General features: G+C 48.8%; 1 protein-coding gene across 3 annotated transcripts in view; it reads right to left on the bottom strand.

Moving 5' to 3' along the window:
• Positions 1 to 6,966: 6,966 nt before the first annotated feature.
• The window catches only part of CLASP1 (cytoplasmic linker associated protein 1), a 148,603-nt gene continuing 137,881 nt past the window's right edge, over positions 6,967 to 17,688 (bottom strand). For all 3 annotated transcript variants that reach the window (XM_084523008.1, XM_084523009.1, XM_084523010.1), the window contains 3 exons: positions 15,107 to 15,313; positions 12,922 to 13,038; positions 6,967 to 11,148 (listed from right to left, as the gene is read on the bottom strand). In XM_084523008.1, the coding sequence (XP_084379134.1) occupies positions 11,062 to 11,148; positions 12,922 to 13,038; positions 15,107 to 15,313 (411 nt within the window). In that variant the 3' untranslated portion in view covers positions 6,967 to 11,061. The remainder of the gene's footprint in view (positions 11,149 to 12,921; positions 13,039 to 15,106; positions 15,314 to 17,688) is intronic.

The following is a 17,688-nucleotide window of genomic DNA, read 5'->3' as shown; positions in this document are numbered from 1 at the left end:
GGCATGTGTGGCCTTCCTCAGGGAAGCACCTGGCCAGGCCCCATCCTTTGCCTCTGTTTCCCCATCTGCGCAGCCAGGGAGCTGGGCTGTCCCCACAGGGACACGGGGAAGATGGAGCGGTTAATATTTGCTTAGTGCTCTGGAGATAGCACTATATAAATCTAATTACATTTTGTGCCCTCATGTGATAAGGATGTCATCTTGGATTAGAGGGGATTAGGTGTTAATGACATTCCTGTACATACTGGTCCCCTCCAGGGGTTTGATTTCTGCTGAGAAGGTTTTTCACCCTGTGTTCAAGTCAGCAAGCTCCTACTGATTACACTAATCAAGGAAATCAAGTTGTTTTGGTGGCTTAAAACAATGCTCAGCAGATACCTGGGTATGTCTCAGCCGCCTGCAGGCAGGATCTGGGAACGCTGGATGACTGTGGGACTGTATTGCCTGTGCTTCAGCAGCCCTAAACCCTTAGCAGGGCTGGGGGATGCAGGCTGAGTGCATCCCCTGCCTGTGTGCTGGGCTTCAGACGCAATGTCAAGTTGTTAAGTGCAAATCTCCGTTAATATTTAGCGTTCACAGAAGACATGCAGATCACGAATCCCAAAGAAAATGAAGTGAAAAAACACATGCAGTCACTGGGGAAAACCCTATAGAAATGATATCCCAGCAACCCCCACCAGCACGTCTCCAATCTGCAGCAATGTTCCAAAGTGATGGCAGGGAATCTGGCTCCCAAGCTGCACAGTGAGAGGAAAGTGAGTAACAGGGATTTTGATTTTCTAAGCCCATCCTGCACAGCATCCACCCATACCCTGCAATGAGCCCAACTACTCTGGGAGGGTTCTTGGGGCCCATGCCCCTCTCCCCCAGCAGGAAGGGAGCTGAGCTGCCCCCAGGGATGCCTCCCAGTGCTCCCACCTGCCCTAAGCATTGGCCAACCCCTAGCATGGGCTGGATTTCAGCCACCCACCTGGAAAGAAAGGGGCTGCTCTGTCTCATCCTTTTGACCAGCATGGGTTTGAACCAAAGGAAGCCCTGGACCTGTCACCTATTGCTGAATACTCTAGATAATCCAGGAGAGCGAGGCAGGCTGCTATCAGCAGAAGGAAAAGAGAGGGGAAAAGGAAAAGGGAAAAGGAAAAAGCAAAGGGAAGAGGAAAGGAAAGAAATGGAAAGAAAAAGGAACGGATGCCACCTCTTGCCTCCAGCCCCAAGGTGATGGAGCAACTTTGGCTCACCAGCACTAAGAAAAAGCTCAGGGGAAAGGAAAACCCTGCAGGGACATCTTAAGCTACACTGAACTTCCAGAGACAGAGGCTCATAGACTTGCCATGGTGTGGCAGCAGCAGCACCCATCTGAGCGGAAAGATGCCCCCAGAGAGCAAGGTGGACTGCATCATATCAGAAACTGAAGATGTCAGAAGGGCTTTTGGAGAATGCTGTGTATCAGGGAGCCGAGGCTACCACAGCTCTGGAGAGCACTGGTGAAGAGAATGAGCTTGTGTGTACCGCATGTGCTGTGACAAGATGCCTGGTCCAAGCAGGCATTAGCAGCTGAAGAACCCAGGTGCCATGGTTTGAAGCTTTCACAGGGATGCTGGAGGACAATTAGAAGCCTAATTAGGCATCTCAGAGATGAGGAGACAGCTTCACCGTGGCTGTTGTCATCAGGTCAAGCTCAGCGCTCCCTCTCCTTCCAGGGCAGGAGGAGCTGGAGCACAGCCGGAGGCCTCCAGCACAACGTGCTCAGCTCGGGCCAGTCCTGCAGGGCAGAGCTGAAGCGGGCCAGGAGACTGAATCTTCACTCAAAAAAAAAAAAAAAAAAAAAAAAAAAAAGAAGACTTTGAGGAAAAAGAGGTTAGATCAGCGTCTGAAACAAGCTGTGTTCCCTGGAAGCTGACCCGTGGCACAGCCAGCACTGCGGATGCCACCAGGGCTCACAGCCCATCCAGAGCCACGAGCATCGCACTCCTTGGCTGCCGGGACTGACCTCCTGCCCGGCTCCTCCAAACGCAGGGCACAGCGCCAAACCAGCAGGGAAGCCGGCAGGGTCCCATTAGCAATTTTTATCAAACTCGATGCTTTTTGGCAGAACATTTCCATCTGGGTGAGTCAGCAGCCTTGGAAAGCCGCTGTCAGCTGCAGCAGAGCTGGAGCCAGGCGCGTGGGGGAACGCCGCCGGGACACGCACCTGACCCGGCACACGGCGCTCAGGGGGAGCCTCGCAGGGGGCTACCTGCCCCACTCATCTCTGCTCCTCGTCCCCCAGCCCCTCATCCTCGCAGGGGGCAGCCCGGCAGAGCTCCCCCAGGCTGTTTTCAGATGAGGTGGAACAAGGTGCCTCAGGTGTGCTGATGACTTCAGGATGCACTCACAGGCTAAGTCACCCTGTAAGAGCTGCCTCCCTTTCAGTGTGCTGGATCACATCGCAGGTTTGTCAAGATCAGCCCTGGAGATGAGGCAACAAAACCTTCATCACCCCAGGAGGGTTTTGCCCTACCTCAGCCCAAAGCCCTGCAGGAATGGAGTTTTCCCCCTTCCACACAGTTTGTCCCAGCACTTTATTGCAAGTTTTCCTCTCGGGCACCCCACCAGCACCGCGTTTGGTCTCCCTCCCCGATTTTTGGAGATTTTTTTTTTAATGAGGATTGGTTATGGGGAGGTTGAGTCCTATGCATGGGCCTCTCCCACAGCGCTAGGGGAGCAGCGGGGCCGACGGCTGCCCGGGGCTGCAGGCACCTCCCTGCAGGAAAAAGCAGGAAAAAACTGGCAGGGTGTGGAAAGCAGTGGCAAGCAGATTAGGAAGCCAGCTCCTATTTATAGACCGGCAGCGAGAAACTGCCCCGGTGGCGGGGCCACGGGTGTAACCCTTCCAGCCCCGAGCACCAGCCCCAAGTGAGCCCTGCTGGTGCCACATCGGGGCTGGGGGAAGCAGGGGAGACCCCACACAGTGCTGGGGCTGGAGGCTGCACTTTATGGGGGTTCTAAAAGGGAAGAGTGTGATGGCTGAGGGCTGCGTTTCTCCAGGGACATGGGGCAGCTCCTGGAAAGGATTGTCCAAGTGTCTTGCTACAAGGTGGCCAGAGCAAGCCAAAAATGTTTCCTCTAAGGAAGAGACGAGGTTTTGGGGGCGATGCCAACTTTTCCAGCCTCATTTGTGACCCCTGAGCTCTGTCAGGGTTGAAGGTAACGGGTGTCAAGGGCTTGAGGGCCACCACATTTGCATCGCAAGCAAGTGGCCACCGAGGCTCCACCTCAAGGGAGCTGCTGCGGCCCTGACCCCGCACTGCTGCTCGCTGCTGTCACCCCAGAGCTCATGGATGAGCTGATAGCCAGAAGTTGTCACCAGCTCCTCGCCGAATTCACGGCGTCAGAGGGCTTTCTGAAACAAGGCATCTCTGCTTTTTGCACAGGAGCCTCCTCCAAGCGTCTCTTCCTGCAGAACAGTGAGTGATTTTTTTTTGTTGTCGTTTTGGTTTTGGTCAAATCTATTAATGTTGCCAAGGAGAGGTCACACAAACGCCAAAACCCACGGAATTCAGAGCACAAGTGCCCTGCACGCCCACAGGCCCTACAGCACATCTGTAGGTCTGAGGAGCACACAGGTACCATCCTCCCAAAGCTCTGCTTTCACTGCTGCACTACCTGCTGCCGTTTGTGTGTGCCTTCACGCCATAAATCATCATTAAATATACAGATTGAGCATTGCCAGCTTGCTCAGCGCTCTGCCTTCCCAGGCCTGGATTTCTCTGGGTGCTGTGGCAAGCAGAGGCACGTCTGGGGAGGGAGAAGCTCCCCCAGGCCAGTCTCATCGTGCAAAAGCCCCAGTGCCGGCCCCTGGGGCACCCCAAACAGAACGAAAGAAGAGCTGTTTGGCTCTGTCATACTCTGTTAGACCTCAGCACAGCCCGGTTTATCTACATGAGAAGGTAAAGGGCTACAAAAAGGCATCAAAAAGGCATCAGAGCTGCTCAAAGCTGCCGCGTGCCCCCAGCGTGCAGACAGCAGGGCTCAGGCAGCCTGCACCGCAACTCCCTGTCCTGTAAGAACCAACACACCCCCAATCCCCCCAGCTATAGGTCTCAACCAGTTGCTGCCTCCTTCCCAACAAGATTTTCCAGCCATTCTCTCACTACCTCGTGTCAATAGCTACTTTTTACAAGATTTCTTTTCTTAATTGATCTAAATCCTTTCCCTTGGCTTTCTTGTTAAAGGTGGATTTAAAGAGGAGCTCATTATCTCGGCCATTTTCAAGTCGTTATTAATTCTATCCCTCTGCTCATTAATTACTCATTACCCCTCACGCTGGCAGGCTGCTTTGTCCCCGATGTGCTTGCGAGCAACCTCCCGGCACCCTGTAATCCCCCCGGCCCCGTGTTAGCTCGTTCTGGTTTCCGCTGCCTTCGCTTTCCCTCGCCTGCTCCCATCTCCTCTGCTCCCAGGCGAGGCTTTTCCTTTCATCTGCACCCGAGTGGCCACGTCCTGCTGAGCTCCTGGCCCTAGAAGAGGCACCTAACCCTGGTCAGGGGCTTGGCACTCACCCTTGGGTAGGGTCCTGGGCTTATTGGGCTGATACTTACCAAGCCTTTGGCTGCGGTCAGATCCCCAGGGAGGACCTGCCACCAGGCTAATTTTTCCATGCCTACGTTGCCCCAGCAGCTCACCAAAAGCCTCACAGACCATTTTTTTCCCTTTGCAGCAGGGAGATGGGGATTTACAGCCCCCAAGGTGAGTGCAATGTGTGTTCATTTCCACGCTGAGCCTCCTCCATGCATGGGGACACGCCGGGCAGGGCCCTTCCCAGGCTTCACTGATGCACACCAAGAGGCAAAGCAGGAAAAAATGCATTGGGCTGGTAAAGGGGAGAGGGGGTGTGGTGTTTGCTTGGGGAGGCTAAAGGAGGGTTGCACAAGCAAGTCGTTGGGTTGCACAATCAAAAGCAGCGGAATGACTGTAACTGAAGTTGCCACCGATCAGCTGAGTTGCACTTTCCCAGGGGTGTTGAGCAGAAAAGTCTTATTCTTTAACTGGAGGAAATTAAGATAAGGTAACTGGCCCAGAAGTGCAACTCTGGGCTTGTGCTAAGCCACCCCTTGGCGCATCCCTCAGCGGGAGGGAACTGGTTGCAAAGTGCTGGGCTACTGAGAACTCACAGCAGTTGGGAGCCTCCAGGACAGAGAAACAAACTGAGAACTGGGCCGTGAGTGGTCAGAGCAAGGAAAGTGCCAGCAAAGTGCTAACTACCTTTATTTGCTGGCATCACCTCCCTTCCTCCACCATGGGGGAGAGCCCAGCGAAAGCATCCAGGCCAGCAACGACATCCACTCCTCACTTGCCATCTGTAAAGCAATGGAGCAGTTTGGGACTGCAGGGGACTTCACGACAAAAGAGCTGCAAGGACAGACACACGCCCCCTTGTCAGCGTGCTGCAGCCTCCTCCTGAAGGACGTGCTGCAGCACGTGCAGGAATCGAGGACAGGAGCCAAAGACTGAGCGAGATTACTCTCTTCTGTTCCTGTATTTCATTTGGAGAAACTGCTCCAGGATGCTCCTGTTGGACTGCCCACTTGCTGCAGTTGCAACACCCCAAACCATTGCCTCTGCCACGCTGCTCCTGTGCTGGTACCCCTGGAAATGAAAGTCTCCACACTGAAGTCCATCTCTGTTTCTGCCAAGGAGATCAGCAGGGAGAAAACAACCTCTGGGTTGTTCTGTGTAATGTGCAACAGAGCAGGGAGTGGGTAAAAGCCAGTTGCAGGGTCTGAGGGATGCTCTCTGGCAATGGAGTAGGCAAACACCCGGCCTCCTCCGGTCCAACCCTTGCTGCCTGGTGCTCTGAAGGAAAAGGAGACCTCCAGCCTTGCAAGCAGCCCCCCACACGGGTCTTGCACAAGCTGCCAGAAGGATCTATCTCTGCATCCGCAGAATGTCCCTCTCCTCAGCCCCCACGAAGGGCTGTGCAAGGACTGACCGTTTTAAGCACGTGTCAGTGAAACCCAGCTCCCTGCCTTGGCTTGTCTAACAACAGATTTGCAATGCCTCAGACTTCAGAGCTTTTCCCAAGTCCCCAGGGCTCTAAGGCTAATTTAAGCCAGCATCTGGAGTTTTACAAGGCAGGGAGAAGATAGCACTCTATTCATTCTCTCTTCCCTTTCTAATAACCACAGGTACCTGGCACTGCTCGAGAAAAACCACGTGGGAGGTGCTCTGGGAAGAAGCTGGGGTCACTGGGCATGGCAGGACCCTCCCTTGTACTGCTCTGGTACATTGCAGGGTCAAAAAAAACCCTGCCAGCACAGGGGGAAAGATGGTCCCTCTGCAGCAGGGAGAGCAACCACTGCTCCTCATCCCAGATGGGCCCAGACCCCAAATTCTTCACGGGTGGCATCCCACATGGCAAAACCCTGTGGCTCCTCCCTGGGCCAGGCCGAAAGCCCTCCTTAGGAGGGAGGAAGGCATGATGCCAGAGCGGGCTCGTGCCCTGGCCCCTGCAGAGGCAGCACGGCAGGCGGGTGAGCGGCTCCATTCCCAGCTGTGGGTCCTGCCCAGGGCCGACAGCAAGCTGAGCTTTGGGGCACAGGGGACAGGGCAGCTGTCTGGAGCTGAAGGACAGAAGGAAATGTGATGGGGAGACAACAAGATGCTTCATCAGGACAGAGCAGCTTCTCCAAAATGTGCCGAGCCCGAGCTTTCATAGCCTTGCGTCCAGTCCCTGAGAGATCAGTGAGTTTTCCCCTTGTTCCTCTGCACACCATGGGCAGGGGCATTTCCACGTTAGCTGGGCAGCAGCAGCCACTGCCACAACCAGACCGTCCTTGCACCAAAAGGCTCACCGTGTCCTCAACAGAGAGCAAACCCGTTACCAGCAAAGGCTGCTGGACTATGTGTTAGATAATGCATCCATCTTTATATTTCTCCCCTGAAAAAACAAAAACGAAACAACAAAAACACAAAAACAACTTCTGCTTTTTCTAGGGCAAACTCAAAAGGTTTTATTTTAATTTTTTTTAGCAAATTCTATCACGTAAATGTTAACAAAAAACATCTGTACAATTGCCATGATACACTCAAAAGTGAAACAAAAGATATAAATACAGATATGGATGTAACATGACAAAAGCGGAAAAAATAGAAAAAAAAATCCATGCGCATGAACACGGTGCCAACAAAGTCATTTCTCATGGCTGGCATTTTTCAGAGCATTTTTTTTCACTTCCCATTTAAAACATTGTTAGCAACGTCCTGCTGTATTCTACAAAGGTCTATTTCTCTGTCCCTTAATATGCAATATTATGCTTGATAAATAAAGGGGTGGGGAGAAAAAGGTTTCGATGACAAAGATGTGAGTTAGGTTACTGATACAGGTTATCGGTAAGCTAGTAGTAAGCAATAAAAAAAGACAGTCTCGTATTGTATTGTAATCCAGGCAAGCACACATAGTGTACCTTAAGAAAGCCACATGCCTCGATAATTCTGCACTACATGAGAACTACAGTACGTAGACCGGGGGGCAGATGGATCCAGTATTCGCCCATGCCCATGGAGCACTGGTGCAGCCAATGGCAGAAAAACACATCCACATCTGAGGTTTTCGGCAACCTTACAGCCAGGAGCCGCTGTCTGCTGAGAGATTTCTCCCATTCAGACTTTTAAAGCATGGTGGGAAAAAAAAAAAAAAAAAAAAAAAAAAAACATTTTTTTCTTTTTTTCTTTTTTTTTTTCTTTTTTTCTTTTTTTTTTTTCTTTTTTTTTTTTTCTTTTTTTTTTTTTCAAAGGTATGAAAAATTGAAGCCCTGCATAACGGGCTGCAAGGAGGAAGAAAAAAAAAAAAAAAAGGCAGCTGCAGTAGATGGCTACTGCTGAGAGAACGTGAACACAAGCTTCACCGGTGCGGTGAGGCACTGCCAGCATGCAGATCGTTCTCTGCAAACGTGCGTGGACACTGTGATTTGTAGCCAGAGAGACCTTTATGCTTGCTGAAGAGAAAACAAAACGATTGTACAGCTTTTTGAAGTCAGAACGCTGGAGATCAGAGAGGTGACATTCAGAGCTAGCCCTTTGAGTACTTCAAAGGAAAAAAAAAAAAAGGGATCAGGTCATGTTCAACATACTAAACAACCTTACTATGTACATTATACGCAATGCTTTATAAATACCTACGCAGAATGCTCCCTACTGTATACAGGTATAACATACGTCTAGAGTACTCAAAGGATGAAGGGTCCGCGACCGACCCACGTAACGAAAGGAAGGAACACCTTAATGAGCATCTGGTGAAAAACAGGAACGGGGTCTGATTAAGAAAGTAAGGCCTGGTTCTACCATTTTGCAGCCCCAAGTGTGCCAATAGTCTCTGAATAATACGTGCTCATCTCTGTAGCCTCAGATCAGCAGCGGATTTCTCACCTATTGCCCGAGGACGAGCTGTTGACTCCTACTGTAGTGTCAGCGCACGCGCTGGGGGCAGTTCGGGGACATTACAGTGCGTTCACTCTCAGTGCATACTAACAGGATTTTATAAAACATATAAAATCGTTTGAGAAGGAATTCAATTCCTGGAGATTTGCTACAGTGTGCCATTCAAAAAGAAAAAAAAAACAGCAAAATTAAAAAAAAAATAAAGCAAAGAGTGATGGACCAAGCTCCATCACAGCGGGGAGGGACTAAATGCCACCCGGTCAGCTATGCTGACCTCTGAACCCCAGAACTGGAACAGAAGATGCTGAACTGAGATGGGGAGAAAAAGAGGCATAAATACTAAGCAGAATAAAAATAAAATTAAAAAAAAAAAAAACTACTAAAAATTCAAACAAGACAGCTAACTGCTGCCAACAAGTCGGCTGAGTATTTCCTCAAAAGGGAAAATAAAATCATGTTAAACTAAAATAATTTTAATAATTCAAAAAAAATTAAAAAAAAAAAAAAAAAAAAAAAAAAGAATATTGTAACAAGTGTACTGCAAGATGTTGAAAAGGAATGGTCCACGGAAAGGGAGACACCAACCATGGAGCAGCCAATCCTCCCTCTAGCGAGGAGAGAGCCCGGAGGAATCCCACTGCCAGGATCACAGCTCCTCCTGCCACGGCATTATCCACTGGGGAGCGTGAGGGAAACCAGCCCTGCAGCCAGCGAAAGCCTGGACACATCCTCAGGAGCAGGTCACATCAGCCGGGAAAGGGGCCAGGAGGCTCTGAGCCCAGTCCTACAGAGCCCTCACACACCTCAGCCCCTCTTGAGCAGGGGACTTGGAGCAGAGCTGGCTGCCAGCACAGCTCCCTGGGGCTGGGCCACACGAGCAAGGACTGACAGAAAGGGAGGACAACAAGGCCTCGTCCTCCCCGCTGCAGTTCTGGCAGCTCTCCTGTTCCCAGTGTGCTGCCGAGGTGTCCCTTCAGCTCCTCCAAGGGGAAAGGAAGGAGGCTGGAGAGAGACTGAGGCACTGAGAGAAGCCAGGGAGCACACATCTATCGACACAGCGGCAGGCCGTCCTCCTGCATCACTGGGGGGCAAAATCCCAGTTCTGAGCCGTGGCAGGTGAGGGGCAGGCCTGCCCACCAGCCAGGATCCAGCTTCAGGCCAAACACAGCACTGGCATCCTGCTGCTTCCCCCGGTTACAGGCAGAGGCAACAGGATGGGGAGCTCACCCTCTGCGCCCAGAGGGGTCTCCCTTTGGTGCGGGACGGTGCCATCAGGTATCTGACTGCTGCTGGCGTGGCTCTGACTCTGTCTGTGTCATCAGATTGCAAAAGGATTTGCACCGCGGCACCCTCAGCCAGCACAGCACCCCGAGCACCCTCCAAAATGCAAAGCACCCAGCAGGGCTGTGCCTGGGCTGGCTGGGAAGGAGGTTTCCAAAGGCAGCAAACAGCACTGCAGGCTCTGCAGGCACAGGAGGGGAACTGCAGCAGGTGCCCAGCACCACCCCAGCCAACCCTCAGCTTCCGCGGGGTCATTTTGTCCAGTTTCAGATTCCCTTTCTGTCCTCTGGGATGAACAGTTTGCCCAAAGCACACAGGATTTGTAGGGAGAAAGCAAGCCATTTTTTTTATTATTTTTTTTTTTTTAACAACATCGGCGGGCCCGGTCAGAGCGGCAGGTCAGCCCTTTGGCGCTATGGGCTTGGGTAAAAATACGTCCAGCCACGCAGGGCAGCGCTGCGACACTGCCCTGCCAGCTCCGAGTGCCCACCCGGGGACGCGCTCTGATCCAACACCCACCGAGCTCCAGTGCCTGAACACGGGCATCAGTCCCAGAACTGTGACTCAGGTTGCCTTTGGGGAGTAACAAGTAACCTGAAGAGTCTTTTTTAGCGCATGAAAGAGCCAAATGGGTTGGGAGAGGGGAAATATTTACACGGTCAATGAGAGGAGCGACAGCCCAGCTGCTCTACACAGCGCAGCTGGCTGGAGAGCAGTTACAGAGAAATCAGCCCGTCGGAGGTCTGTCAGAAGAACTATATACAAAAACTCAGATATTTAAAAAGAACCTACTTTTTCATTACTCACTTGATATCTCCTTATTAAAGCATCAAAGGCTGGAACCACAGCCACACTGGCAAAGATCTCCTCGTGGAGAGCCCTGCACGTTAGGCAAGCTGCGATGGGAAGTACAAAACAGGACCACGAGACTTGTGGAGGAGAACCTAGCCAGAAGGGCTGCGGCCGCAGGGAGAGAGCGGGTAACTAGAGCACAGAAAGCAAAACTGGGTATGATCTAAAACAAGATTTGTTTGACCTTTACTCACGTCCAGGTTTTCGGACTGTGTTTTGGAACGCTAACCTAAACATATTTCCGAGATTTCAGCAGGCTATACAAATATGTTTAAGTATGGCTTTCTGTTGTTCACTTTTAATGAAGACTGCAACACAGACCTTGCTTCCTTTACATTCAATACCAGTAAGATTCTACATAAAAGCTTTAAGGGACTAAAATACTGATTGCAATAAATATCTGCATGGCCTCCTTTAGCTGATGGAGCGCGCCAGTGAAGAGTAGCAGAAAGGTCTCTGAGAGGCACCGTTGATTGCTTCTAAGTCTACACATATGTCCACACATCTCCATTAACTGTGCGTTGAAACATCTGAAGAGGAACTGCTGTTGCTGTTGGTGGTCTGGGCCCTCTTTATGTACAAGTTTAGTAGTTTCATCTGAAAGAGATAACAATGATTAGGAGAAGATGCCAGGAAAAACAGGCAGATTGCAAGCCTTAAACACAGACTCTGCAGTGATCTCTGTTTTGGGCAAGCTGGCACCAGGCTCTCCAGAGGAGGAGCAGAAGCAAAGCTGAGCATATTTCAGAACATGCAGAAATAGGAGGGGAGGCCTGGTCCCACTGAAGTTACAGCCAGATTTAATGGGATTTAAAAAAAAAATCCAACAACATTTGTTTCACTTCAGCAGCTGTCGGTTCTGACCTCCGTCCCAGTCTGCTCTAGGTAAGCAGGATGCCAACAGAGGTCAGTGGGGCTGCAGGTAGGCCCTGAATTCACTCACACCCCAGTAACCCAAGAGCCATGGTCCCTCCTAGGAAACACCTGAGCTCTCCGTGCTTAGGGAGTGAAAGCAGGATGGGTTTTGTTCTTTACAAAACGTTCATTTTCAATGACATTTATCTTCATTAACTTGGGCCATCTAGTGAAACTGCAGCTGTTATGATCATCCACTTCCTTTGCATGGGTTTGTTTTCTTATTCCGCCTTACCACCTTAGCTCCAGATCCTGCAGTGACTCACACACACACTTAACTTTAAACATGCAGGCAGTCTGCGTAAACTCGGAAGAATTACTCACATGTTTATAGTTAGTTATGTGGTGGAGTAAGTCCACAGCACCTAGGATACTGGGATAATAAAGCCTCTACAGCATTTTATAGGGGAATTTCCCAACTGCCTGAATATAAATGAGGTAAATCTCAGCACCCGGAGCTCTTTTTTTTTCCAGAGCAAATGGGAGGTGCAAGTAATTTAAGGACAAATCAACTCAATTCAGAAATAAAATCCAAATGTTCTCAGTCTCAGATTCTGTTTTGGCCTACACCACAATTCCTACCCATGAAAGAAACCATTGCTTCAAAACAACCAGATGAAGCTCTCTGAACTAAGTAGCTATTCACATTCAGAGACATATTTCAGAGACAACAATGCAGAATTCATCCTAAAACTGCAAAGAAATGTCAGGTGTTAAGACTTCAAACAAGAGAAGTCTTGTAACAGCTTCCTGAATGCCAGTTCTTGTCTGAAGGACAAGAATGAATTAAAGACCTGAATTTATTTGCAGCATCAGGTCAGAACATGAGTTTTGCTTCTCACATGAGCCCAGGACACAAAGGCTTCTGAAAGATCGCTCAGACTTGCTGGTGTCCCAGGCGGAAAGGGACACATCTGCCATGCAATTAGGAGTGAAGCTCTACCTGCACTTCTACCAGCCCTCATCATGACCTGCTGCTGAAAGCAGAGGTGCTGCTCTCCTCCATCCTAACCATGCATTCCCATCACTGCATTAGGTTAACATCTCAGCCAAAGAGCAGACTGAAAAATAATTAATTTGTATTTCAGATTTGTTTTTCTGCTGGAGAAGCCAGCTGATCCAATTCACTGCATTGTTATCCCCTCGATGCAATGCAGAAGGACCAAGGTAACCGTGGCTGTAGTGGGAAGGACCCACTCAGAAGCAGCTCACAGTTACACAGGATCAAACGCAGCAAGAAATCGAACCCTGAACCCCATTCAGAATTTGCTCTGCAGGGTATGAAATGCTCGCTGCTGAGCAGGTGTTGCCTCATTCTCGTGGTGCTTGCCACAGTCAGATAGTCCAACTCATTCGGATTTAACAGAGCACAGGAACTTGACCCAGAGCTACCACTGCTCTTACTCCTATTAGGAGCTGGCTGTTACCAAAATACCAGAGGCATTACTCCCATACCTTGCTTCCTGTGAGTTGTGCGAGATGAGGTTTCAGTTCTTCTCCAATTACTGAGTAAATTGCCACTAGGCAAAATACACTAGCTTTACGGACACTGCTCTCTGTGTTATCGTAACCCTAGGAAACAAGAAAAAATGGTCACAGATCAAACAGCACTTACTAACATCCTTACAGATCAATATACTAAAAAGCTGATTAACTTTTTGCAAGTGTGGCTACCAACCTAACAAATCAATAGAAAGGCCTTGCTGAATGTAACAGTTTGCAATACAAATGCTCAAAGAGCAAGAAAATACAAACATCCAGCACATCCTATTTGTTTCTTATGTTATTACTGTAAGTTATTGATATCTTGGGGTTTTATGTCATTGAGCAGGAGCACAGATTCTCAGCATAGGATTCTATCAGATGTACAAATTCCCATGTCCAGTTCAGATGACCACAACGTGCCGTATGGGATGACTAAGACTTCTTGGAGTGGAACAGCAGCATTCCCAGCTTGCCTGCAGACACGTCCTTCCTTTTAACTGAAAGTAAATCAGTTCTACACCTGAGCAAAGTTACAGATTGAAATGATTTTTTTTTTCTTTTTTAGAAGAATGGCCTAATATTTCTATCACTCAGAATATGAAATCCAGAAAGTTTAGTGAAGAGATGTTCTACCCAAATAGGTATTTGCATTGAACAGCTCGATCTAGGCATTAGAAGCTGTAAAAATCATTGTCATGGATTATTTTCCAACCCTTTAAAAGCACTGGGCTTAAACGCTGTATAGAGCAATGCTACACCCATGCTAGTCCATTAAATCAACTGTCTTCTGTAACCAGGAACTTTTATTATTAATAATTTTTATTACTTATTAGGTAGGAAATACCCTGGAAAAGAACATGCTGAGAGACCCCTGTGGGTGTGCTGATCTCTGGCAGCTTCTGCAGCTCAAACGAGCCACTGGATCACCCAGCAGCTTGTGCCATCAGTCCTGTACTCAGGCAGGGACTTATTGCTAAGCAGCAACCCCATAAGAAACCCCACACATCTTTTTGGTGTGTGGGATGCTGGCTGCCCTGGGCACAGCGTGACCTCTGCCAGGAAAGCCATAGAGGGATGGCACATGGCTGGGGTCGCCTGCCAGCAGGGCTGATGTTCTGGCTGCAAGGCTCAAAATACAGTCTGAAATGACTGTTTAAAATCCCAAAGAGCACTGAATCCCAAAGAGCTGGAGACCTGGGTGAGCTCAGAGAAATACTAAGCTACGGTGCTCTTTGTACAAATCCCTTCAGCTGGAAGGATCCCCAAATACTTTCCAAACACAAGTAGATTCTGTTGATCACTGTGACTTCCTAAGGTGGAGAAATATCACTGGCTGCTCCAAGATGAAAAATCGCAAACTAGGCTCCAAAATAAGATTTAAGACATTAAAGCAGTCTAATAAAACACATACAACCATGTTTTTAAAGGCATACTGCTCCCAAACTTTTCTGGTGCGAAGCTACACTGTCCAGATTGTTGCCACCAACAATGAGGGCTAAGAACTTTTCACAACAAAAGTTTACATCAATACAGAACTGCCCGATTCCCAGAGGTTGAAATACAAGAACACAATTGCAAGAACAGACACGACAACATTTGGACAAATGCTAAGATGCACAAGGGAAATTTCTGACTTTGCTCTTGTCCATCCACTCTTTACACTTCACAGTGAGGCAGCTTCTTTATCCCAATTCTCTGCTTCAGTCTTACCACCCGAACACATTCAATTCTTTCACACTGACTTATTTGCTCCTGTCACAACCCCTCCCCAGTAAACACACCCACGTTCTCTCTCCATTGCTGCTACCTCCCCTTATTTCCATCGTGCTTTCAGTCTCATCCCAGTTGCTAGCACTGCCAGCTGCTTGTACAAGGGAACTGAATACAGCCTCACTACAGCCAGCACCGAGAGAGAAATTCTCTATGGAAGACCAAGTCTTAGCACTGGCAAAAACACAGCTCCCCACCCGGCTTGAGAGGGTTATGAAAGAGGCTGAATGAAGTCAGTGAGCAGTTCAGTCCTGATTTCAGAGAGAAAATAAGAAGGACCATCCTGCCTGCTGGACTTCAAATTGAAGTGCAAAGTACACCCAAAGTGCACAACGGTTCCATGATGGTTTGCACTCAGGAGCATTTGTGATGGGGGATTCTGTACCTGTAACAATCCAGGAATGATATCAGGGAGGAGCTGATGCAACGATTCCTTGGAAATCCTCTCAATAACTTTCGTCTGCATTTTGATGGCAGCTAAATTGATTGGATAATCCGCAGTCTGAATGATGGGGCAAAGCACCTTGATGCACTGCTCAGGGTGGATGGAGCTTGCCAGGGTAGAAGCAGCTTCCTCAGCAGCTCTGACGACCTGCAATGAAAGCAGAGCAAAACCTTACATTAATGAGGTCACACTTCACAGACAAAACCACCTGTGTACTCTAGGATTGAACGCCAGGAAATACTCAGGGATGTTTATTAACAGATCTGCAGGAGGCTCTTCTGAGAGGCAATCAACTCCCAGAATTCGTGTTCTTCACCTCCAGTGACATTTGTTCCCACCAGACAGCGGTACGCAGTTCGTCCTGCCTGAAGGGACTGGGTCAAAGACGTGGCTAGTTTGAAAGTGTTGATTAAGGAAAACAAAAAAAAAAGAGAGTATCTTTGTCACCCAGTAAAGGTAGGCATTGCTATCCTAGGAAAACCAAAAGGAAGGTACCTCTCTAGCCACTGTCAAGGAACCTAAATCCACCAGCTTAGATTTCAGTGCTGAATGTAGCTCCTTAAACATTACACTGCCACACACTGCCTAGACGCTGTCGTACTTTTCAATATGCATCTGCCCTGCTGAGTGCTTGGGTGCCCAAGCTGGGACAACTGTGCTTGCACAGGTGTGTCCTGCCATGTCCCAGCTAAGCACTGCTGCACTCAAACCCAGGCTGCGGAGCCAAGCAAGCTTCAGGATAATCAATGACCAGGCAAGAGTGCTCTGAGCACGTCTAACACATTAAGGCAGTGCTGGAACACAATAAAGCATGGGAGAACAAGTGGAAACAGGGGTAGCATCCACCTTTTGTTTTTGTAACTAGCCCACCCTGTAAAGCAGTCACACAGGATGAAGGATCCTAAACTCGGTTCTACTCTGCACCCACCTAAGGGAAAGCAAATCCACACCTTTCACACTTCTCCCCAGCAGGCAGGACAGCAAGCTGCAAGAGGAAAGACCTGATTCTCTCCTCCCATAAGAGTTACTCATTTCACACTCCACAATAATTGGATAAAAAAAAAAAAAAAACAACAGGATGGGAAGCAGGTTTTCTTTTTTCATGTGTCTGTGCTAATTGCCAGGCAACAAACTGAGGTTCTCCCTTGGCTGCACTCTTCCTGCCCTCAAACCACACGCTCCACACTCCCCATGTTGTTTCAGTACACGAGATGGAGGATGCCTTTGCCCACCACATCCCCTCTCTTCTCTCTTCACTGTTTACCTTCAAGGGAGGGTAAATCCTGTGTGGACAGAGATGCCCTAGTGGACAGATTTAAGTCACAGACCTCATCTCTAAGAGAGGAGCATTCACAAAGCCTTGCCCTTAGAGCATCTCCAGCTTCTCCAGTTCTCTAACTCATCCTAAGCCAGACTCCTCAGCATTGTCTGAATCAAGTCAGTATTTTGAAACCACCAAAGGAAAATCTGTCCCAGACAATACACACAAAAAACCAAACTCTCCCACAACAAATAAATAAATCGATCCACAAGTCTCCCATCACTTAGACTCAAGCCCCGGTTGCTGGATTCTCTTCATTCCCCTCTTCCACACCCTATCGTGGTACCAAACTCAGGGATTTCTGTTTGACTAAAGCAATCCATGGACAGCTCTATCTGCAAGGAACTAATGTGGACAACACATGTACCAGGAGTACTTGGAGGTTTAACCCAGTCCTTACTAGGACAGGAACATCTCCCTGCCTTGGCTACAAATTATTTTCCAGCAAAGACTAGTTGACTTCAAGGCAGAAGCCGCGAAGAGTGAGCAGCTCAGGCAGACTACTGATGTAACAGAAGAGATCACCCCTGCCTACACAGCCTGTTTCACCCACGGTGAAAAAAACATATTCCATAATTCCACGGTATTAAAACATATTCCATAAAGGAATGGCAATCCACAGCGTGGTCAGTGTTCAAAAGATTTCATCCTGAAAGCTCTGTGAATGAGTGACGAAGCAGAACAGTGCTTGTTTAGGTCTTCCAGCTATTTCTTGGCTAATTCCTTCTCAATTCCACACATGAGAAGCATGAAGGTTTCCATGTCAGCCACCTTAGGAGGACGTACTATGCGACTTTTTAAGAAACGGAGAGAAACATCCAAGTACTTCAGGAAACCTAATGCCATGGTTTGGAACCATGGCACTGAATTGCTGGAAGGGATGAAGTCAGGAGCTCCCAGGAGGTCTCCATTGAATCTGAGGAGGTTTCCTGCAAAGGAATTCACTGCTTGGCACTGCAGCTTCTGACGTCGTCGTTACTAGTGCTGAAACACTGCTAGCATCAAGCTCTCACAAACAATGCGGTGGATAACAGAGGGTGCAGGTTATCTTGTAATCAACTTAATGTTTACATGCAAATCACTTTATATATATGCACGTTAAAAAAAAAAGCCTCATAACTGTTTGGGCACAGGCCATTTGAGGATTTTGCTTTTTTGGCAACTCCAAATATGTTTAGTTAATGTTATCAGATGCTGTGAG

Source organism: Aythya ferina (assembly GCF_964211825.1).
Source record: "Aythya ferina genome assembly, chromosome: 6".
Classification (NCBI taxonomy): Eukaryota; Metazoa; Chordata; class Aves; order Anseriformes; family Anatidae; genus Aythya; species Aythya ferina.
The sequence above is the reverse complement of the archived record's forward strand: the minus strand, read 5'-3'. Positions and strand labels throughout refer to the sequence as shown.